General features: G+C 42.0%; 1 protein-coding gene across 1 annotated transcript in view; it reads right to left on the minus strand.

Annotated features, from left to right (window-relative positions):
* The window catches only part of SORBS1 (sorbin and SH3 domain containing 1), a 213,393-nt gene that overhangs the window by 145,177 nt on the left and 42,880 nt on the right, over positions 1–25,336 (minus strand). The window contains exons 3-6 of the mRNA XM_063133194.1: positions 13,066–13,124; positions 8,892–8,963; positions 6,003–6,125; positions 1,911–2,023 (exon numbers count right to left, since the gene is read on the minus strand). Of these exons, the coding sequence (XP_062989264.1) occupies positions 1,911–2,023; positions 6,003–6,125; positions 8,892–8,963; positions 13,066–13,075 (318 nt within the window). The 5' untranslated portion in view covers positions 13,076–13,124. The remainder of the gene's footprint in view (positions 1–1,910; positions 2,024–6,002; positions 6,126–8,891; positions 8,964–13,065; positions 13,125–25,336) is intronic.

Genomic DNA, 25,336 nt, shown 5'->3' on the forward strand with positions numbered 1-25,336 from the left:
TTTGATGCAGACTTTAGAAGGAGTTAAGCATCCTGTAGCCTACTTCAGCAGGAAGCTATTGGAGTGGGAGAAGAACTATTCGTCAGTGCAGAAGGAGTGTTTGGTGATTGTGTGGGCCTTGGACAAGATCAAACCATACGTGTGGGGCCAGAGATTCATCCTGCAGATGGATCATCGGGCATTGTTGTGGCTTCCATCGATGAGAAACCGCAACCAACTGTTGCAGTGATGGTCGTGGCGATTCCAGGAGTTCCATGCAGAGATCGAGCATGTGGCTGGTCGTGAGAACATTGTGGCAGATGGACTGTCTCGCAGAGAATCCTCGAGTCCAGCAGGCAAATAAGACTTTTTCCTGGGTCTCATTCTTGTGCTCTCAGACTGAAATTGGAGCCAATAACCTTGACTTTGGGGCATTACCAATTTAACAGGGTTTCTCCCCCCTTCCTTTACAGGTTGTTTATGTAAATATGTAAATTATTATTGTTGCTTAAATTGTTTACCTATTTACATTCCCAAAACCCTGCATCAAGGACATAGTATTAAACCAGTTCCTCACCCAGGTTTTAAAAGAAAGGGGGGGAATATGTGGCGTTACCCCACAATTGAGTATCTTGTACGTGTTTAGTTTAGTATGTGTGGTGAGTATGGAAAGTTAGAACTGAGTGGGTGTGGTTTGTGATGTAATAGGTAGGGTGAGGGAAGAAGTATATAAAGAGTGACTGAGGGGAGGAGAAGTTAGTTAGGTTGTTAGTGTGTTTAGTTGATAGTTGTTGGGAGTGGAGATTGGAATTGTTTGTGGAGTGAGAAGAGATTAATTGCTAGGATTGACGTGAAGAGAGAGAGAGAGAGGTTGTTGGGGAGGGGAGTTTGGATTAGGCAGGATTGGAAGCATTATATTTTCATTTGAAGCTTTTAACATGACAATAAACTTATTATTATTTTGTTAGCTATCAATTACCATGTGTCAGCTTGGCATTATTTACCTGCCTCACAGTTATCAAACAGCCTCTCCAGAATATACACACAGTACATCTAAAAACAGATCCTATATTTAACCTGTTTGCCTCATAGCTAGGGGAAAGGTTTTGTTTAACCCTCCATCTGGTTTTCAAGTGGTGATGCTTGGCCTGAGAAGGGTTTATGCGGCAGGCCTAGTATAGGTGTAACGTCACAGGTATAGTCCATACTATGCATTTATACCAGTTATTTATTATTACATTTATATACTGTCTTTTTTCCATTTGCAAGGAACCCAAGGCATCTTACATGGTCTTTCTCCTCTCCATTTTATCGTCACAGCAACCCTGTGAGGTAGGTTAAGCTGAGAGTCAGTAACTGGCCCAGTGAGCTTCAAGGCCTAGTGGGGATTAGAACCCTGATCACCTGAGTCCCAGTCCAGCACTGTAACCGCCACACTGCGTTGGCTGTTAGTATCATGGCTTTAGACTGCAAATCCTGGAAATTATAATTTAGAGAGTATACTAAGAACTGTCTGTTAGCGATCCCAAGCCAACACTTCCCCCTGCCTAGAATACAATTCTCAAATCTCCCTAAGGAAAAGGAATGACAGGGTTACCAAAGACAGGGAGAAGCTAAAACAAATTAAATCTGGGTCCATGCTGCAGGTTGGGGCTAAGGACATAACTCAAGACTGAAAAGAATGACTGCTATACTACGCTCCTTTAGAAATATGAAATAGTAAAAACAAAAACAGAAAACCCAGCTTGATCTTCAGTAGTGCTTTCCAGTTATAGATACCTCTTTCCTTTAACAGATGTTAAGTGATGTTCCTTGAGCAATACGCCCTGTTACAAACCATTAAAAAGGAATTATTTACGTTTCCACAAGTGTGAGGCATAACTGAGAAAGTGACACAGTGAGCATATACACATTTTTAGAAAGGTACTTACATGTGGCTTGATCTCAGAAAGGTTGGGGCACACGCTGTGATAGCCTTTGGCAGCCAGAGTAAAGGCCTGAGCATCCTTGTTAGAGTCAACACTAGGAAATAACCTCCAGTCATCTGCAAAATGAAGAACTTCAGATCACTAAAGCTGTACCAGGATGGTTAGGATTTCTGTTTGCTTAAGCCACCAACAGGGAAACATAAAAAAATTAAGCTTTTAGTAAATACCTGTTTCTGGTTTTCCTGGCTCTGCACCTGAAGCATTTAGTGGCAAGCATTAGAGAGAGTGAAAAGAAGGGAGGGGGAAAAGACGACCATCAACTGTTATATCAGGGGAATTGCATGTACGAATCAGAGTTAAGCAATGGTCTACTACATTTTGTGAGTGGAATACTTTTAGCAGAGGCTGCCTAATTTCCATAGAAACATGATTCCCTTACAGTTCCTGACCTTTGTAAACACAAGGCAATTCATTCAGAATGATGAAGAAACAATTGTTCAGTGACATTTTATCCTAGAGAAAAAAGCTGAAGTGCTCTGCCCCAAACGCGACACATTGTGCAAATGCAAGCCCGCAGTATTTAAACTGAGAGTAGGAAATATAGCTGTCCTTTACTGACCCTGCCAGAAGAGATGGGAGAGAGAGCCACAAACAAACAACTAGATTTAGAAGTGGTGGTATGACATGTGCCAGCTTTGGAGCTCAGCCACAAGGTGAGACACAGTATTTATTATTTACACGCTAGCCTTACTTACGTTGCCCTGAGATCCTAAGAACGACTGGGAATAAACTATGCTATCACAGCATAGCAGAATTCTTAATCAGATTTCAGACAAGTCTATAATTCTTATTGCTCTCTTCCAAAATGTTTCTAAACCTGATCTTGGTTTCACTCCCCCTCTCCAACTTCCTGCTGATCTATGTGAGAAGACACTCTCCGGGTTCTGCAATGCATTTTTTCAAGTCATAATTGGGAGACGCTCCACTTCAGTGGACTCAATCAGTTCAAAATTTACAATCACTTCAAAATATATTCACTAATCAAATAACTTGTTGGTTTAAAATGAGTGTTAAGGCTATCACATGTCGGCTCAAGCACCACAAAGCCAGAAAAATGGAAATGAAGGTCGATGCCCTGACAGATATGCCTTATGGTCAGTTGTGTTTCCTTACAATTTACCCTTTATAGACACACGATTTTCCTTAATCTTTCAGGCCCAAATACAGATAAGAATGAAATACCTGGGATCACTAAAGGTGGCCCACTGGTCCTGTATTGCCTTATGGAATCTGAGCCTTACTGTGTTGCAGTCTGACACCTTCTGAAGGCACCAGGCTCGAGAAAGCTGATTTAATTTATCCTGCCAGATACTGATGTTGGCCAACTTACAGGAGGATTTATATTGTAATACAGTAAGGTCCAGATACTTCATAAGGCAATAAAGGACTAAGACAGCATGGGGCAGTGCCTAGCCCTAACTGCTGCAGGCTCTTATTACTGCGTATCTATAGGGTGACCCTATGAAAAGGAGGACAAGGGCTCCTGTATCTTTAACAGTTGTATTGAAAAGGACATTTCAGCAGGTGTCATTTGTATATATGGGGAACCTGGTGAGATTCCCTCTTCATCACAACAGTTAAAGCTGCAGGTGCCCTGCCCTCTTTTAAATCTGGTCACTCTAGTATAGCTCCTGCAGCTTTAACTGTGGTGATAAAGAGGGAATTTCACCAGGTTCCCCATATATACAAATGACACCTGCTGAAATTCCCTTTTCTATGCAACTGTTAAAGATACAGGAGCCCTGTCCTCCTTTTCATATGGCCACCCTACAAGTGGGAGACACATGGGCTTTGTTGTTAGGATTCTGTTAAAATCGTCCTTGGTGAGAATTACTCGGCAAGTTGCTACCTGGCCTTATTATCAGAACAAGGCCAGAACATGTTATCAGAACATCCACACCGCCCGCAGTTAGAGTGTATGCATGACCAGCACTTTAAGCAGCAAGCCACATAATTGGCTGGGAACAGTCTTTACAGACACATGTCTCATTAATAAACAAACACTGCTGTCCTGATTGGATTAGATGACCCAATCCTTATGAAATTGGGTGGATCTGGCAGAGCTATCCACCTGGAACCTCTGTCTTGGGAGACTGAGGTGTTGTTGTTTTCCTCAAGTGTGTACAGGGGATTACAAGGTAAGCCACCAGAAGGAGAATGAAGAGAGGTGTGTGTGCAGGCAGAGGCAGAACAGAGACTTCACCGCCAAGTGAAGCAACTTGTGCACAACGCAGGCAATGCAAGTGACTGATTGTGAGTTATACATGGGAGGCAGTCTGGGGGATGGGAGAAATAATGTGGGGAGGCACTGCCCCTCTTGACCTCCATTAAAAAAAATGCCCTTGGCCCCAACTGGACAAGTGAATAGGCAGTGGAAGCATGTAGCAGGAGAATTCAACAATTGGCCTCCTGCTAGGGCATAGGTCTTGACAATTGCCTGATGCTGCTGACCCCCTCACAGCTGCCCTTCACTGGGGCCATAGCTAGACCTAAGGTTTATCCCTGGATCATCCAGGGGTCAAACCTGTTCATCTAGGTGACACACAGGGGATCCAGTGCTCAGGCAGGGGCGAACCCTGGATGATCCCAGGATAAACCTTAGGTCTAGCTGTGGCCTGTGTGAAGTTTCTAGGGCCTGAGGGGGTGAGAGAATAAGGGGCTTTCAGACAGAGGGGTTTACCAGCCCAAACCAGCCTAAAGGTTCTGTGGGGTGCCACCAAAAGAGTTGGACAGTTATCTAACGATAACTAATGGCTGACACTTTTTATGGGGAGTTCATAAAACAATGTCGCCACGGATTCAAAAGCCTTCCATGTTTTCTGTGTCCTTCTTCCTTTTCTCAGACCAGAGAAAGTCTGACTTTTGGTGGTGGTGTGGGGGGGGAGAGAATAGAAAAACAGTGTTTTCTATTCGGCATAAAAGCCCTTAGTGCTATGCTTCAATCTTGACGTAGACAGCGATGCTTTGGGAGCTTAGGTCCTACCGCCATGTCTCACCGCATCTTTATTATTTTTTATCAGGCACCCACCAGCACTCACTCTCTTTTGCATCTGGTTTTGTGAGCAGTCTTTTGCTTCAACCTGGGCTCCCACCCCTGATACCAGAGAGGAGGGACAGGGAAGGGGCTGGATAAAATGAACTATCCTCTTTCCCTATACTCCAGCCACTTCATTAAAAAACAAAAAGTTCTGTAATATCATTTTACTCCCTCTGCCTCCTGGTGCTGTAGGATTTAGTAGAAGCTGCTCCTCACAGCTTCCTGAGCGTTTTCCCCTTCCCTAATTTAGCCTGCTCAAACCAATGAGCAGAAACATACCCACTGAAAATCATAAACATTATCACAAGAAGAAGACTAGGCTGCAGGATGGCACATCCTCTTTGGCTTCTGCTCAGTACCATTCAGTAGTGTTACTGTCTATTGCTTGTTTACTATAATTAGCTACTATTTACAGGGAGGCAAAGCAGACAACAAAGTATCTACTCTATACTTGGGGATACTCTCCAGTTGACCACAACAAAATGCCATTGCAGTGAGAGAAGCACCATCACCCTCAGGCAGAATACGCTTTGTCCCCACAAACAAGCAGCACAATACAAGCAGGCTCACTTCTGCGTCGAACTACAGATGGATCAAAAAATATTTCAAACTTAACTATGTTATGGAAATTCAAAATGACTGAATTTCAATATTTACACAACTCAAATTTTAAAGAGCACATTTTGAATTTTGAAAATGGAGATTTTGTGCTACTGCTCAAGTTCTGTTTCATACATTTGCATGATGTCACTGAAATATTTGCTCTTTACAATCACATCCCTTAGATATCAGCTAGATATCAAGTTGTTCACTGCAATTTGTATTTCAAAAACCTGAATTTCAAAATCCACGCCCAGATTGCACATGCAAATTTGAGTTTAATAACTTAATTAGTTTGGTTTTGGAATACATCTTTAAAACTAGAGGATGAATGCTTTAACTCAAATGAGCAGTTTCGCTTTCTATTTTATGGCAAATAAATCACACTTTGGACTTACTTTCAGAGTGCTGGATGTCCTGTGGAGAACTTGTACGGCTGGTACTCAAATTCTCCTCATAAGCTGGAGATGCCCAAAGGGTCACAGCCCCCTTTCCACTACAGATTTTAGCAGGTTCCAGGCCTACAGAAGAAATATACAATTTACAGAAGATGTGTTGGAACTTGAAAGAAATGTAAATCCTGCTATTTACGCACAGAGCTTAATGTTCTCTTAAATTTAGCATGATTGTCTTTGAGCAAGTTGATCTAGTCATGTTTATACTGATGGAAATTAGCTTCTGATTCCAAGCTCTGTGTGTGTGTGTGTGTGTGTGTGTGTGTGTGTGTGTGTGTGTGTGAATGAATGAAATAAGAAGTTTATTTGTAGACAGGTCAGAGACAAATTTCCAAATCAAGGCAATAGAATTACTAAACAGAAGAAAAGCAAGAATGTATGTAAATCAGATTCCATGGGCACAACCCAGCAGAGCACTTATGCCCTGCTGATTCCTTTCCATCCCACGGATTCCCTTGCACAAGCAGTGGGTCCTGCCGATTCCATTGCACAAGTGGGATCCACACAAGAGAGATTTAGCATTTCCAAGGGGAAGCCCTGAAATGACTGGAAATGCTTGTTTCTGGAAGGAGGCAGGTCATCAGAGTTCCAAGCTTCGACAACCTGTCTCTTTCCAGAAACAAGTGTTTCCTCTTGTTTGGGATTGTTCCGAAAGTGCTAAACTGCCATTGTGCAGGTGGTGGGGACAGCTTGCACAACAGAATTGGTGGGGCATAAGAAAATTGGCAGGGGCATAAGTAGCATTTTCTCTGAAGTTTCTCTAATGTTTAAGAATTAAGTTCCACAGTTAGTACGTCATCTAAGAATTCTATGAAAGCATCCAGAACATCACCTTTACTGGAGCACTTAAGCCACCAAATTTAATTGAACTGTAGTCTTGGATACACAAGATTCCATTCTGAAATTTCTGGTGCATAATTAGCCTTGAAGAGAATCTCTTTTTGTTTTTAAAGCAACTTTCTTGGCGTCTTAGCTATGGAAACTGATTTTCCAATCTCTCTTACATAATTTTGAGTCATGTTCTACTACCCATCTATGATAAGAGTGCTCTTTGGTCAAAAGTAACAAACTATCTGCAAAGTTTGTTAGCTATGGCACAAAGAATTGCCACCCCAGAAACTTACTTTGTTGGCACGGACACAATATTATGGGTTGCCACCATATCTGGAATCTTAAATATCAGCTGTCAAACAAATATCCTAGTCTAAGATACGTCTCTTTATACCAACCTGGGTTCTGAGTTTCCACCCCATTAAACCAACCAAGAAGTTCCATGTTTAAAAAAAGGTGTTGGTGGGGGTATGAAACTAATGGTTGCGCTGCATCAAAGTGCAGATATAAACTTTTTAAATCCTGAAGGGCAAACACATAAACCTTAAACAGGGAAGAAATTGAATTAAAAGATAGAAAAGCAACACAAATTTTGAATAAAATAAAAGCTGGTATAGAGAGCGGTTTCTGCATTGTGCATGTCTTCAACCTGATAGTGAAGGATGGCCTTGGAATGGGCAGCAAGGCCAATCTCACTCCCCTGACCAGAGTCCATAATCTCCTGGAGAGCTGTCGGAAGGTGGCTGGGCACTTCCACCACAGCGTGAAGGGCAGTAGGTTGCTGCTGGAGAAGCTGGAGTTGTTGGGACTCCCACAGCACCGGCTAGTGCAGGACATGGCAACACGCTGGAACTCCACCTACCTCATGCTCGAGCGTATGGTGGAGCAACAGCATGCTGTCCACGAGATGTGCAGGGTCAGGGACATTGGCATTCAGGCAGCAGTGGGACGCCATGTCCCAGCTGGTGGTGGTCCTCAAGCCGTTCCTTGAGGCGACCGAGACCCTGAGCACTAGCTCTGCCCTCCTCAGCCAGGTGATCCCTGTGGCCAGGCATCTCCAGAGACAGACAGATGGGCGAGTTTCTGGATGCTGGGGATCCCGTCACCGGCAGGCACTTCCTGCCAGATGTGCGGGAAGTGGCGACAAGCCCTACTTCTGGGCTTCAGTATTGTCGGTAGTGGAAACCACTGGACGCAAGCCGGCAGCGGCAGACGGCGGACACAGGTAAGGGAGGAGGGGGGCTTACCTGGTGCCTCTGCCATCTGCAGCAACGGACGGCGGAGACACCAGGTAAGTGGGGAGAGTTTTCTTGGTGCCAGCTGTGCAGCCAGCAGCCAGAAAACTCGGAGTCGCCTCAGAGGGCCCGAATTTCACCTCAGCTTCAGCGCCAAGGTGGGTCGGGACTCGGGAACACCCGAGGCAGCCCCAAGGCGGATCAGGCTGCTTCGGGAGCTCTGGATTGGCCTCCAAGGTGGATCGGGGGTCCCTGCACAGCCCTAGAAAATAGCAGCACTAAAACATCCTTTAGTACCAAAAAAGTTAACAAGCCAAACAAGGTTTTTTTTTTATTGAGAGTGAACTCACAATAAACACTAGTTATAACAGTCCTAGCTCCCAGCTGTTTTTTAACTGTCAACTTTCCCCCCTAATCAGCCCCTTGGGACGATTCCATTTCAACCACCAGAGAAAGCCTGACAATGGATGAGACCAATCTACAACTCTTAAGTAATATGATCTTCTTAACTGGTGACTATTTTTGTTCCTTTTAGATTTGGATTGTTTTCATTATATAGAAGAGGGAGAATTTCTCTATCAGGCAGATGTTACACTGCTCTTTTACTTCAATTTACTTATTTTTACTATTAACTTTTAAGAAGTCAGCTATGTCCTTGAATTTCACATATCTATGAATGTTTTGCACATAAAGTTACAAAGCAAAAGAAGCTACTGTCTCATAGGGAAAGTCACAAGGATATTTTCACTGTCTTTATTCAACATACCTCTCTCTTGTCCATTAGTGCTCAGTACTAGTCCATTCACAACAGTGCTCCCAACATCTACTTCTTTGTGTTCTGGAATGTTAGCAGAAATTTATAAGGTAAAGGATAATATAATTACTATCATGGGTATTTTTCTAAAAGGATTAATGAGATGCCTTGAGCGGAACTCCCAGCATGCCTTGGGTGGGAGGCCAGACTTACTGGCCTTTGGCGGCCATTGTGATTCCTAAGCTCAGTCTCAAGCAGTCAGCCCAATTCCACATAAAAGGAAACAACCCACATAAATGGGCTGCATCCATTTGCGGTGCCTCCTCCCACCTGCCATGTGTGGTTTTAAAATCATAACTAGATACAACAGCATGTCTTTGAGAGGCCGAACTCTGGACATGCTCAAAGGCACCCCATCCTGATATCGGTTTTCTCAGAAACTGAGGGAAGCACACACACAGCCTTCACCCTTAAAAGGGTGATGACAACTTCAAGATTGAGGGGGGGGGAGACAGAGAGAGAGAGAGAGAGAGAGAAAAGAAACTAATTTAATTATATTCTTTTAGACGCCAATTGAAGACCTTTTTTATTTTCTCAGTATTTTAACAGTCTATCAACTTAATTTTAACTTTGTTGTTTTAAATTTGTATTTTAAATCTGTATTAATTTCTGCATTGCTGCTTGGTTTTATCCTAGTTGTGTTTTTATATTGCATTTTATACTATGCTTTTATACTGTTTTATATTTTGAATGGTTTTCATGGTTTTAATTTTTGTAAACTGCCCAGAGAGCTTCGGCTATTGGGCGGTATAAAAATGCAATAAATAAGAAGTTACTATACTGGGACTTTTTCTTCTTTTATCTTTCTTCAGGTATGTGCATAGTAAAAGACAGAGGAAAGAAACTGAGGTTCAACTGCTTAATGAGGATGACAAATTGATAACAGAAGACAAAGAAAAGGTCAAAGTGCTCACTTCCTACTTTGGGTCAGTTTTCTTCCAAAAGTGGGTCAAGGACCCCCCTGGCAAAAGTGAAGTAGAAGCTGAAGGGTCAAGGAACACCTAATTTCTTTGAATGAGGTCAAATCTCCAGGGCCCGATAAACTGCATCCTAGAGTAATAAAGAAGCTGGCAGAAGTACTCTCAGAACCACTCTCTATTATCTTTGCACAATCATGGAAGACAGGTGAAGTGCCAGACGACTGGAGAAGGGCTAATGTTGTCCCTATCTTCAAAAAGGGCAAAAAGGAAGAACCTGGGAACTACAGACCAGTTAGTCTGACATCCATCCCTGGGAATTTTTTGGAGCACATTATAAAGAAGTCAGTCTGTAAGCACCTTGAAAACAATGCAGTGATTACTAGAAGACAGCATAGATTTGAGAAGAACAAATCCTGCCAGTCTAATCTGATCTCATTGTTGGATCGGGTAACCTTCCTTGTGGACTGTGGGAATGCTGTGGACGTAATGTATCTTGACTTCAACAAAGCTTTTGACAAACTAGCTAAAAGTGGGCTAGATGGAACAATGATTAGGTGAATCCACAGTAGGCTACAGACTTCAAAGTGATCTTGATAGGCTGGAGTGCTGGGCTGAAAACAACAGAATGAAATTAAATAGGGATAAATGCCTACACCAAGGAAAAAGAAACCAAATGCACAGTTACAAGATGGGAGATACTTGGCTCAGCACTACTACCAATGAGAAGGATCTTTGGAATTGTTGAAGATCACAAGCTGAATATGAGCCAACTGCTAGAAATGGGCAATGATGCTTGTTGTTTGTCTGGAAAGAGTTAACCTGATTAACCTTCCTTTAATTTGTCTTATTGGCTTAATTGGTTCTGCCCTTTCTTCCGCTCCTATATCTTCACCATTCCCTTTCCAATCTGCTCTGCCTTCATGCCTCCATTCTTATCTCTTACCTCTTCATTTTGAAATGAGGTTTGTTTTTGCTTCTCCAACATTCACTGTCTGAGATGGCGAATAGAATAAAGCTGTTTATTGTTTTATTTTTTACCTTTACTGTAAGTCTTAATGGACTGTTTATTACAACTGCTGTCTGCACATTCATTAAGCCTTCTGCATATATCCTACACCAACTGATGTGGCTGCAAAAAAAGCAAATGCTGTTTTGGGATGCATTAATAGAAGTATAGCTTCCAAATCACGCAAAGTGCTGGTTAGGCCTCATCTTGAGTATTGTGTCCAGTTCTGGGCTCCACAATTCAAGAAGGACGCAGACAAGCTGGAGTGTGTTCAGAGGAGTGCATGTTTAGCCTGGAGAAGATAAGATTGAGGGGAGACATGATAGCACTCTTCAAATACTTGAAATGTTGTCACAAAGAGAAGGGCCAGGATCTCTTCTCGATCCTCCCAGAGTGCAGGACACGGAATAATATCCTGAAGTTACAGAAAGCCAGATTTTGGCTGGACATCAGGAAAAACATCCTTACTGTTAGAGCAGTATGACAATGGAAGCAATTACCTAGGGAGGTGGTGGACTGGACAGCCATCTGTCAGGAATGCTTTAAGGTGGATTCCTGCATTGAGCAGGGGGTTGGACTCGATGGCCTTATAGGCCCCTTCCAACTCTACTATTCTATGATTCTATTTTTTTCGTTGGAATTGTTTGTAATTGTGCCTTTAAAATTTCCCTTTTTAAAAACTCCCACCCATCTTAGACTCATTTTCTAATTACAGTCACTTGCCATGGGACCTTCCTTATCATAGTTCTGAGTTTATTAAAATCAGCTTTCCTAAAATTCAGAGTACGCGTATGGCTACACTCAGCTTTTGTTTCCTTTAAAATCAAGAATTCAAGTATGACGTGGTCACTTCCCCCCAGAGTTCCCATAACTGCCACTTTATCCACGAAGTCCTCCCTATTGGTCAGAATCAAGTCAAGGATAGCCAATCCTCTAGTTCCTTCCTCCACTTTCTGTAACAGAAAGTTGTCAGCCACACATGTCAGGAATTTCTTGGAGGGGGCACTTTTCGCAGAATTTGTCTCCCAACAGATATTGGGATTATTAAAGTTTCCTCTTCTTTGGCTTTCTTCACCGTAGCATTCCCCACTTCTGCTTCAACTTGCTGTTGCACTCCTGTGCTTCTCTTTGCTGTTGTAGTTCCACCATACTAACTAAGAACTCTTCGAGTTTTCTTATTCCTTGTAGGGTGGATACTCGCCGCTCAAGCACAGCCATTTTTCTTCCATCAGTGCAACCAGCTTGCATTTGTTGCACGTGTATGCCATGTCGATCTCAGGCAGGAACACAAACATGGCACACACTTCGCAGGTCACCACCACTGGAGAATCCTTTCTGTCCATAGTCTCTATTCCCTTTTTGTTTCTGGCTTTCCGATTGTATTGGAATAGCCTGTGTTTTGTCCTGTCCTCTCTGAAGGTTAACAACTGAGTCTCCTACTATATGAGTGTGTTACAAGAACTTTTTGTTTGTTTGTTAGGGACCTCCCCCGCTCTCCCTGTTCTTTTGCTCTGATCGCTTGCTCTCTCGCTTCTAGACCAGCTGGGGAAGCTTACACTGCTTAGAGTCAGGAAATAGAATGAAACTCCCCATCCACTCAGCTGCTGAGAGCATTCAGGCCATGCCCCTTCAGTCATAGCACCAGCTCTCAAGACACACCCCTTCAATCACAGCTTTCAGGAGCACATGGCGAGCACACTGCGACTTTGAATAGGCAGTCCCCTGGATTTACTCCAGGCCTCTCTCCTCTTTGCCTTGGTCTCCTCTTCCACTGCACCTCCCTTGACAAACTCCTGTTTTCTGTCCCTGTTCTCTCTCTCTCTCTCTCTCTCTCCCTCTCTCTCTCTCAGAGCTTGCTTCCTTATGTACCTTCTAGAGCAGCTAGGGCAGCTTCCTCTGCTCTGCTCAGCTAGGAGCCTCCTGTTTGCAGTAAATATCACCTTCAGTGCAAGTAGCAGTGGGGAGAGGACTTTCAGTAGGGAACAGATGTGTATCAGGAGTGCATTCTCCATGGCTACTTTTCATTCAAAACAAAGTGGTCAATTTAAGCATGCTTTTTAAAAAGTGTGGATAACAGAATGTGTAGTTTCCTCTTCTACTAATTTTCCATGTAAATGTACTGATTGAGAAATTCTCCGATTGGAACTCAGCTGATCAAGAATTTCTAAAAATAAAGAGACAAACAAAAAATCATACTTACCAGACGTCATTGCAGCAGAGAGACTGGGGTTTCTTTGCACGTATAAATTCTAATCCTCTCTGTGAAATAAAAGATTGAAAATGTCACAAATGTATATTCTATAAGGATTTAAAAAGGGTAGGAGCATTCAGTGCACACTCAGATATTGATCTTCCTAAGTTAAAGATGCAAACACGTTTTCTCCAATGTTGTGGTGATGTAAATAGCTGCCAGCATATATGGAAGGATTGGGCAATTTATGGCCCTCCAGAAGATTGGGCCTACAACTCTCAGTATTGCTCACCATTGGCTATGCTGGCTAGGGCTCCTAAGAGTTGTATTTATGAATAAGTGTAGAGGACTTTAATATCACTTTTAGGATAGCTTAGCATGTTTTAAACGTTTTTAATCAACTAATTCATGACATTTTAAGAAATACATAAAATTGTATATTAAATAGTTTTGTGTAGATCTTATATATCATTTACTATGTATTTTATATTCTATATTCCCCAGTTCCCTTGATAAAGACCTGTGTCAAGATGCATTGTTCTCTCTCTCAAGATTTTATTGTTTATAGCCAATGGCCATCACAATACAAACACAAAGCACACTAGTATAAAACAGAAAAACATTTGATACAATAATATAATAAAATGATCAGGATTTAAAGATGCATTGGGAACAAAACCAGTGCAGCTGTCTGTTTCTTGATTTTGGTTTCCAGCCTTACAAATGCCAATGGGTGTAATTGTGGGTGTAATGAGGCGGGGAGTTCAGCCATCGGCTGCCTCTGTTGGCTCCACTTGCAATGGGAGAGGGAACCGGCTATAAAAGCCAAACGCCCCTCCCATCAGCCTCTTTTGCTGCGTGGTTTCTTCCCTCCCTTCCCTGTAGACAGTGTGGGTTCGCGGGTCATCTTTTCAGAGGCCGAGTAGCAATTTTTTGCTCATAATATAACTTGGTTATGAGTTTTTTTGCCTACTTCACACTGTAAGACAGGCAGGGTGCTTAATTAGGTCGATTTGGTTGCAATTTGGTCACATTTGAGGGGTAGGCAGATAGGAGCGAGCATCTGGGGTGAGGTGTAAATTGGTGAGCTTTCACGGGTACCGTTTATGGTGATAGGTAATCCCTGAGGGCCAACCACTGGGAGCCCAGCGGCACTAGCTGGGGGGATAAGGGTTACCTTTGAGGCCAACCCTCCTCAATCACTCAGAGCCCAGCGGCATGAGGGGGGTTTGACACCAGAAGGCCTCCTGACAACATAAGGAGGGAGCACGTATGGTGGCGAATGAACAAGGTTGTGATTGCCTTGCTCGATCCCGGAATGGCCTCAAGGGTGGCCAATAGTTGATGCCCGCTTAGGCCTGCCCCTTTCTGCAGATCTTTCAATAAATGTGGCCAATATTTTAAATCCAATCTTGTGTCTCGTCTCATTATTTCTCACCCTTCACTTCCGCAACTTTTTTTTCTGATCTGTGTTGGTATTGTAGCTGTAGCTGTAGCACCTGGCCCAACATCTCACAGGGGCCACCAGCTAACCCAAATCCCCAGCTTGCAAATAAAAAAAGAGCAAGTCTCTAGCTCTTGTAGAACCCAGGATATGGAGCAGAACATTCAGGCATATTCCAGTTATTTTGTAAGTAATGGGCAATCATTTTGCCCAATAGTTTTGTGTGAAATGAGCCTGCTACCACTTTTCAATGTGTTTAGCCAATAAGTGAAGTTGCCACTATGGTCAATATTTGGACACAGAGATAAGAACTGAGTAAAGACTTGTCTGCAGAAGGTCTATATTGCAAAGTAGCCTATGGTTGTTATGCCATATTGCTTGGAGGAAGAGTAGTGTATGACATAATTGCAGTGTAATCCAGGGTTTTTATCTAGTCTCCTAGTGAATAGCGGATGACATAAAGGGAATGCATTTGTGGGGGTGGGAGGAGGCCTGTGAATTTTTAATGAAAAGAATAACTTCTTTCATTAAATACTTTCTGCATTTAATTTCTGTCTTACCTCCGTGTTTACCATCCGCCCCACACCATATGTACTGAAACAACCCATAATATGCCATGCATCTGGCAGAATAAATCAATTAATTTTTAAGATGCCACAAGGTTCTTCACTGTTTTATCTGCTAATTAAGTTTCTTTGAGTTGACGTTCATGTAGAAGAAGGAGGTGTATGGGCGTAGCATATGAGAAGCAAGATGATGTTTTTCAAATTTTGAATGAGTTTAAGAGTTGATGTGAGTCTTCAGGCGCCCTCCCTAGATAAATTTCCAAGTGGAGTTCTTGATGTATTTTGTCTCTACCACACATGCATGTAAACATGTGCACGCAGCAATGCAAAGCTAAGGAGGCTTCTTTCAGAAGTATTGTAAGACACTTGTGTTTTTCTACTATAGAATTATTTACTTTCATTTTATGATATTTAAGTACAAGCTGGAGTGTGTTCAGAGGAGGGCAATCAGGATGATCAGGGGTCTGGAAACAAAGCCCTATGAAGAGAGACTGAAAAAACTGGGCATGTTTAGCCTGGAGAAGAGAAGATTGAGGGGAGACATGATAGCACTCTTCAAATACTTGAAAGGTTGTCACACAGAGGAGGGCCAGGATCTCTTCTCGATCCTCCCAGAGTGCAGGACACAGAATAATGGGTTCAAATTAAAGGAAGCCAGATTCCAGCTGGACATCAGGAAAAACTTCCTGACTGTTAGAGCAGTACGACAATGGAATCAGTTACCTAGGGAGGTTGTGGACTCTCCCACACTAGAGGCCTTCAAGAGGCAGCTGGACAGCCATCTGTCAGGGATGCTTTAGGGTGGATTCCTGCATTGAGCAGGGGGTTGGACTCGATGGCCTTGTAGGCCCCTTCCAACTCTGCTATTCTATGATTCTATGAATATCCAAAAAAAAAAAAAACCCAATAGAAACAATTACAAACATCAATATATGTCATATCAAATAAACAGCACAGATAAACTAAATGAATCCAACAACTGAGCACTACACAGGAGAGAGAATAAAGCATAATTCAAAAATATTAACTAATATAAATAAACCTCCGTTCTACGTGAGGGTTTTCCACAGTGAGCCTAGAAGCACAAGTTAGCAGTTACACCTCTCACTTGGGGCAGCCTTGCTCTCTGCCAGCTCTCAGCAGCATTTTCTCTCATAATTCCTTCTCTTATCTCTCGCTTTGGAAGGTAGAGATTGCCAGTTCTTCCAGCCCCAATATACCCACAACGTTTTGACATTACTCAGCGGCCTGGTTTGGACAACACGATAATCAATAGGGGGGATGAGGCAACTGTGCACCAGCAGCCCGGAAGGATGATGGGGAGAGGGGCAACTTGTCACATGGGGAGTACTAGCAAAATAATGCACAGTGAGTGTGTTATTCCCCCACCCCTTTTCTGTTGCCTAATGTGTCGTCCGAACTCAGCCAGCCTCTCTCCACCAAGCATCCCATTTTTTTCAGGCTTCTAGGTGATGGGGGGGGGGGGGAATGAGGCAGATGCAAATAATCAACAACTTGATACTAGTTCCTTTCCCGCAAACCAGGGTGGATTTGATTTAAATCAAACTCAGAAAGACTCAATTTAATCATGTGACTTCCCCCCCTCCAAAAAAGCGCACTCTTCCTCGCTATATTTTACACAACTCAGAGTTACCAAAGACTCATTCTTGCTGGTATAATCTTAATATTTACAACCAGATGAAGGTTTCATTTTTAGAATAGCAACTTTTCAGATTAGTTTTACAGTTATATAAAAGAAATACTGATTTGGTTATACTATTAGAAACACATCATAGATAGTTAATTATGCAATTATTGCGAGGTGAACTATCTCCAGTTTAATCATTCATATTTGGACAACTTTTCTGCTGTACTTTATGGGAAGGAGAAAAATAATCTTACAGAAACCTCTGGAAGGGCATGACATTGTGAATGGATTAATAGAATTCATTTACAAAAAAATTTAAACAGCTTCATGCTACATAATCCTTACTTCATGATGAATAACCTTTGGTCTATAATATATCTTAAATAGAAAACTATCTTTAGATAGATTTTTCCTCAAAAAGCATTTTATTTTAAAAAAATCCAATTTAAATAATAAAAATCCAATTTTTAAAATTATTTTTTAAAATATCCTTGATTTTTATCCACCCTGCCGCAAACACTCCTCCTCAGAAAACACCAAGTCAGCCTGCGGCCAGGTTCGCATGACTAGCTAAGCCATGTTGGGTAACTTCCAGGAGCGACCCACGAGGGGTAAGTGTGTCACGTGGGGGTGTTTTCTCTGCCCACGAGGGGGGTACGTACCCTGATTAAGCCACCCTGGTAACTCATGCTCTGCAGGTTTTAGGTGCCCTGCAGTAGTTGAGTGCAATCTGCCGAGCACGGGTGGGCAATGGGGCGCTGCCATGCATCAAGAAGGGCCGAAAATGCCACCGCTGCTCCGTTGTGTTCAACACATCTCTATGGCCAAGTTCTGCCTAGCTGCTGGTTTGGAGGGCTCTGGCAGTGGCGTGCTTCAGGATGAGTGAGTGGACCGCACTGTGTGGCGTGGTTGTGCGATCATTTGCTGGGAGGGCAGCCTGTTATTTTGTCAGCCCTTTCTGCAGAGTGACTACCAAACCACCAGGGTTTTTGTGTCATCCGAATACGCCCCGCATCTCTTTCCTGAGTGGGTGTACAAGAGAGAAAGAGAAAGCGAGAAAGAAAGAAAGAAAGAAAGAAAGAAAGAAAGAAAGGGGAGGGAGAGCACTTCAATGTGCTTTCTGTGTCTATGCGGTAGATAGTATAACAAGGGAGGGTTGTATTTGTATTTGAGTTCTCTAGAATTTGTTTTTGCTTTTGCTTCCAGGAAACAGATGATTTCCTTTGAACTATGTAGTGGGAAATGTTTTTTGCATTATTATTGTACATTGTTGGCTTGTGTGCACAAATGGCACATGTGAGTTCAGTACTTGGGGGGCAGGTTATACCAATTAATTTTAAAAGTGTTTCCCCTTCTATTTTTTTAAGCTGGCATCCTGGGTGCATGGGAGTCCTGGGAGTGAGGTTTGGGAGAAGCCATAAATTCTTGCTAGGCTTTCCCGAATTTATTTGATTTTATTTTTAAATATCCTTTGTGCCTATTTCCCCCCATGTTTAACCAGGTGTACTACAACCCTGGGAGAAGCAGTGCACACTTCCTCAGGGCTGTTATCTAAAAAATAAATAAATTCAGTTAATTAAAGTATATATGCAAAAATATACCAACCAGGAGTAAATATCTACATTACAAATGCAAACATCAGAGTTTACTTACAGAGTTTGTTGTAACGTAGATATTTACTCCTGGTTGGTATATGTTTGCATATATACTTTAATTAACTGAATGATGATATATTTCACCTTTTGATTACAATTTGTATGTCTGGATATAAAAAGTTTTTTAAAGTATTTTTAAGGTATATAAACTTGTAAAACGCCTCTAATTGTAAATATTATGATTCAAAAGACTTTATTTATTTTTTAGATAACAGCCCTGAGGAAGAGCGCAGTTTGCGTTCGAAACGCGTAGGTGGCACCTTGGCACTGTAAATAAACTTTTGTAAATATTCCGTTTTGAAGATTGCCTGGTTCTACCTTTCCCTTTGGCTTCTTTTTACTCTCCCACACTAGAGGCATTCAAGAGGTGGCTGGACAACCACCTGTCAGAGATGCTTTAAGGTGGATTCCTGCATTGAGCAGGGGGTTGGACTCGATGGCCTTGTAGGCCCCTTCCAACTCTGCTATTCTATGATTCTATGAACACATGTGGGGAAGAGGAGGGAGAGCGCCTGTGTGTGTGGAGGAAGGTGACAGAGGAAGGCTCATTGAGGTTCAATATTTCCCCTTTCATTAGAGGAAATAAAACATTTTATTGTTTTATATTTAAAGTATAACATGTAAACTTACCAGTAATTACTTTAAATCATAGACATAAGATTAGCTCTCTTACAAGTTACAGCACCTGATTATAATACAAAACAACACCCATAAGCAGTTCAACACATTCACTTCTTCAGTTTCATGGTATTCAGAGGTCCTTCCAAAAATAGTCATGAGGTGGCAGTGGTGTCTTGCCTGAATTCTCATCAGTTGCATATACTATACAGTAGGGATGTGCAGAGCATGTATTCTGCGCCCTGAAATTCAGAGCAGTGCTCCAATGAGGAAATTCCCCGTCCTGATTTTCAGAGAGGGTCTGTCTCTCCACACCATGGGAAAAATGCTCCATCAATGGGAATTAACAAACAATGCATACATCTCCGTCATTTTTAAAGCTAAAGAGATGAAAGTTGGCACGATGATAGCTCCTATAAAAGGCTTTACGCATGCCAAGTTTGAACACGATGCCTGCATTCCTTGATTTTTTAAAAAATAAATTAAAAAATTTCCCTGACATAACCACACATACCTCTGATTCTTCTTTAATCGACCCCTGCACAGAAGTGTGTGTGTTTATGTGGGTAAATGGTTTGAGGGATTACCCCCCCAAAAAATTTTTTTGTAAAAAATCAACGGATAAAGGGATCTTGTTCAAACTTGTCATGCCTATTTAAGAGCTATCACAGTGCCAAGTTTCATCTCTTTGTCTTTAAAAATGACAGTGTTTTTTGAAATAATTTTAAAACCTCAAACTTTAAAAAAAATCCTAAAACTCAAGGGACAAACCAATCTGATTCACATTTGGCATGCCTAAAGCCCTACTGAAGAGCTATCATGGTGCCAAGTTTCATCTCTTTATCTTTAAAAATGATGGAGTTGTAAGCATTTTTGTTAATTCCCATTGGCAAGGTGGGGTTGGAGCAGTAAAAGTCTGTTCAACTGACTCAGCACAAGCCCATTCATGCTGGAGAAGGAGAACTGCCCTGCCCTCCTCTTTTGTCAGCAAGACCTCCCTTCAAAGCACACACACACACCCCCACTAGGATGGCAATACACCATGGAGGAAATAAGCCGGACTTTCCCTTCTCTAGGAAAACACTAAAAATGGAGGGGAAGAGGTGAGACGTCATCACGTCTCACCTCTTCCCCTCCATTTTTAGTGTTTTACTGTGCTGCAAAAAAGCAAAACAGGCATGTTGACAGTGTCATAAAACTCTGGTGTGATGGAGCCCTTTCTATCCTCCTTCCTCCTAAGTCCTAACACTCCATGAGAAAGGAATAAATTCCAGAGCAAGGGCAATTGGGAAACAAAGAAAAGCAAAGAGACACTGCAGCTCTAGATGTGACCATATGACAGGAAAAACCTGGATTTGTCAGGATTTTTGGTAACAAAGCCAGGAAAGGGGGGGAATTATGAAATCTGAAGAAAAATCCGAATTTCCCCATCCTCCCCAACCAAAGGGCAGCTCTACTTTAATGGGAATTAACAAAATGCTTAAATCTCTGTCATTTTTAAACATAAAGAGATAAAACTTAGCACGATGATAGCTTTTAAGTAGGGCTTTAGCCATACCAAATTTGAAACAGATCCATTCATCTGTTGATTTTTAGGATTTTTTTTAATTTAAGGTTTTAAAAATATTTTTTTAAACTGTTATTTTTAAAGATAAAGAGATGAAACTTAGCACTATGATTGCTCGTAAGGAGGACTTTACGCATGCCAAGTTTGAAGCAGATCTGTTTATCTGCTGGTTTTAGGATTTTTAAAAAAAGTTTGAAGTTTTAGAATTTTAAAAACATTAATGTCATTTTTAAAGGTAAAGAGCTGAAAGTTGGCACTATGATAGCTCTTAATGAGGGACTTCGCCATCCCAAGTTTAAAGCACATCCTTTCATCTGTTGATTTTTTAGGATTTTTTTTTAAGTTTGATGTTTTAAAATTATTCTTTTAAAAACTGCTGGAGCCATATCCTTCAAACTTAGGTCGTCAAACCTTCTCTTTGGGCTCTTGCACCTTGAGCAGTTTCAGCCCTTGGCATCAAGGGGATCTCCAGTTTTTAGCTAAGAAGTGTTTCATGAGCAGGGCACCTTTCGTGTTGCAGATTTGGTGGGCAGTCGGGCACAGGGAGCTCAGCAGAGTCCACAAATGAAAATGTGGGAAAGGAGAGGTCAGTCAAAGCAGCCCACAGGGCAAAACAGAATGGGCCAGAGGTCTTTTTCTCAAAGTTCCACATCATGGGTGATGAAGGGTCATCCTTAAAGAAAAACTCTCACGACCAACAGTGAGGTGCCAGTCAAGAGAGAGGCTCTCTTCTTTGTGGATGCCCTGTTGCTGCGGATGTTGGAACCTGGCATATCATTGCTTTGCTACCCATTCCCTTTCACTTAACTTTGTTCACTTTTGAGCTAGGGTCTGTCTGTACTGCTGGCATGCAATGCAGAACATCTAAAGTATGTGTCAGAGAAAAGTAGATAGATTTGCGGCTTTCACAGGCTCTCATATCTCTTAGAGACAGAGATGAAGATAGACTGAACACACAACTCAGAGATGGCTGTAGCTGAGCTCTGAGAGGCTGGTGTGCCACCCAGAGCCTGTTTAAGAACTTCTCAGTGTCCAGTGTTGGTGCAGGCAGAGATAGCTGGCAGTGGAGGTTTTTTTTAAAAAAAGAGTCACCGGATCTGACCAAGCTATAAGCTGTCATCATACCCCCGGCCACAGGGTACAAGTGCACAGCATGGCTGAACCATTGGGAGACTTTGGCAGAGAGGGGGATTGTTTGAGGGTTGTAACTTAACCCCACGGTGCTGGCATGCAACGCAGGGCATTAGAAAGAGGGTCTCAGAGTTGCGTGTTTGTGCAGGAAGTAGACAGAAAGTAGTGTCCGCCAAAGTAGTGTCCGCCGCCCACAACACCCACCCTAATGTTAGAGTAGAGAAACTTGGCAATCGTACACAAGTTTAAAAAAAATGAAATTTAAAAATAAATAAGTCAGCTGCCCGGCCAGCAAGTGGCAAGCCCTGTTAACAGTAGCATCAGCTTGCAACGAGTGAGGATACAGTCAGAAAATAAATTTGAGGGAAGGGGAGAATGTATCACACAGAGTATAGCAAAGGCTTCAAAGTACAGCAAAAGCTACAAAAGTAGGAGTGAGTGAAGTTAATTTCAGATACATTGAATGTCTCACTTGTTCTTTATTTCAGTGATTTTAACATAAAGGTGTTATGTAGAACAGATTTGTCTTCATTGTGTGTCTGTAAAATGTCTGTAAAACCAGACATGTGACCAAGGCTATGTCCGGGTAGGCACACTCCCCTTGGTGCTGGACACGCCCCCGGTGCCAGACATGTTGGTGGGCATGCCCCCTTGGGGGTGGACTATGTGGTCCTTCTTTTATGGTTTCCAAAATATGGTCAACCTATGCAGCTCTGTCTCTCACTCACACACGTTCTCTTCCTAATACTTCACAAACTAGCAACAGAATGAGTTCCAGGGCCAGAACAAATGGGGTATCATTTACTACCCCTCCCCCAAACACTGTGATTGGAGGGGGAACATGGAGGAGGCTGTGGCTATTGGTTAGCCACAGATGTGAATCTCAAAACTACCCCACCAAAAGTTGGCGATGTTAAATTATCCTAAACCTACTGGTCTACTTACACAAACCGAACGCAAACTACATCTTCTAAAAATTCTGAATGTGACTTCTCCAGATTTATTTACTATAGATGAAATAGTTCAGGTGGAATATTTATTCTACAACTATATTTCCGCACGTGCTGTTATCATTTTTAGAGATTGGGACAGTGTTAAATTAGCTCTCAAATGTAAAAATGTACTAAAACTAGAGAGATTTTACTGTCAAGATTCTTTGAGAACCAAGCTCCACCACAGAATTTAACGGTGGGTCCATATTTATATCCAAAAAATAACTCAATCAGAATAGAGATCCCTGTGGGGAATCTAATTGATCTTAACTCCGGGGAAGTGCCCACTCTAAGGCATAAAAGTAGTGAGTTGCTTGAATACAAAAAGGAGAAACAAACAGAACCTAAAGCACAAACATTAACCCCAGGAGATAAGACTGGTCTAATCAAAGAAGAGAAAATGTTATTGGACTCTTTCTCTGCACTCCCACTAGTAGAGCAAAATGAAATTATGCTAAGGCTGGAAGGCCTTAAAGGGCACTTAACAACTCTACAAGTGAAGGCGAAAGGCCGTAACCACACTGAAAGGGGAGACCACGTGGAAGATGAACTTGACACAGCACATATGACTGATTTGCATATTGCGAAGGCATGTCGAATAATAAAGGAGGATTCATGTCAATCAAAGAAAAGGACCCCCAAGTTCCAGTTATACGCAGAAGTACACCAACCTCCCAAAAATACAGGGCCAAGCAAAAATGAGAAGAAAGTACTCCCAGTCCAAGCCACTGTAGCACCTGGGATATTAAAGCCTCTGACCTGGTTAGACATGAGATGTCTAGATAAGGAGGAAAACAGATCACCAGAGAAGGAGTCTAAAGAATCAATCCACCGAGTAAGAAATCTGGCATACTTTCCCCAGTGATCTCAAATGTGAGCACTTTAAAAGCATCTTTGGATGTTATAGAACATCAATACCCAAAGGATACCTGGCCGAAACCTTCAAACGCTCTGAATAACGGAGAGCTCTGCCAAAAGCAACTAGGCACTGAGCTTTTATCAAGTAGAGATTGACAGAGAGCAGACCTCGCAAGAGCTCACTTGAAGATACTTTCATGGAACATTTCTGGATGGAAGGGAAAAGTGGCAGATCCTTCCTTCTTAAAATTTATAAAAAAGCATGATATTATTTTGCTGCAGGAGACATGGGCCACGGATGATATTGCGTTGGACGGCTTTGCAGCATATCTACTAGATGCAGAACTAAGCAGAAAGGGGGGTTGCCCAAAAGGGGGTCTCTTACTTTTGGTTAATTTAAGTATTGAAGCTAAGTTCATCATTCTTGATCCTCTCCCTGGGCTTGCAAATGCCCCCATTGTAAAATCTATTTATTTATTTATTTATTTATTTATTTATTTATTTATTACATTTCTATACCGCCCAATAGCCGAAGCACTCTGGGAGGTTCACAAAAATTAAAATCATAGTAAAACAATCAACAGGTTAAAAGCACAAATACACAATACAATATAAAAAGCACAACCAGAATAAAAACCACGCAGCAAAATTGATATAAAATTAAAATACAGAGTTAAAACAATAAAATTTAAATTTAAGTTAAAATTAAGTGTTAAAATACTGGGAGAATAAAATCTAACTGGGCAAGTCTATTTATTATAAATGTGTATCTCCCCCCTCAGCGCCAAAAGAAATTGGTAAAGGAAACCTGGTGCAGACTAGAAGAATATATGTCAACTAATATTGCTCTGTATCCTGAAGCCTCCATTTTAATGGCAGGCGATTTAAATGCTAGAACGGGACAAAGTGAGGAGGCTATATGTTCGTATTTTCACATACCCCCGCCTATAAATGATGAGATTTTAAAATTCCCAGTTAGACATTCTAAAGACAAGGGATGCAACTTCGCAGGGTTATGCCTCATGCAAATGCTAAATAGGCTAGATTTGTATATTGTTAATGGGAGGGCGAATGGTGACAGTAATGGAGAATTTACTTTTCTATCACACTTAGGAGCTTCTACCCCACCTTCAATCCTCAGTATCTTCCTAATATGGATGCGTGTTCAGTTAGCCATCCATCAACATGAAACATACCCTCACGTCGCTACGGATCCATTCAAGGCTCCAAATGATCTTCTAACCTCATCACTGGTTTCCGATGGTTTTAAAACCGCCCCCTAACTGCACCGCGATTTCGGAGGTTTGACAAAGGTCCATCAAACCCCCAGATTTTTGGTTCTGTATCTGTAAATTCATGAGGAGGCAGAATGCTCTAGCCCCATCCCTTCGTCAGGCATTTCTGTTGCTCTGTACATGAGGAGAGTAACGTTCTGAAGATAACTTTAATTATCCATGAAGGCTTTCCACACAACTGAAAGTGCTGGAAAAATGGGGTTCACAGTCGTATGGAATGCCTCCAGTAGTCCTCCATGAGTGCAGAGCAAAGGAAAAATGTGAGGAGGGGACATGGTTGTCCTCACCACCCATGCACTCTACACCTGAACTGGAATAGTGTCCGGCTTGGTTTGGCCTGTTGATAAATGAATTTGATGGGTTATGTTTTCCATTTCCAGTATCGACCATTGCTTTCGATACCATATTTCTAGGGTAGTTTCCAATTCTGAGTATTAAATAAGCACACTCCCACAAGCATAACTACAATCAGCTCCGTGAAAACTATGTTCTGATTTGCCTCTATA

This window comes from Elgaria multicarinata, chromosome 8, assembly GCF_023053635.1.
Source record: "Elgaria multicarinata webbii isolate HBS135686 ecotype San Diego chromosome 8, rElgMul1.1.pri, whole genome shotgun sequence".
Taxonomy (NCBI): domain Eukaryota; kingdom Metazoa; phylum Chordata; class Lepidosauria; order Squamata; family Anguidae; genus Elgaria; species Elgaria multicarinata.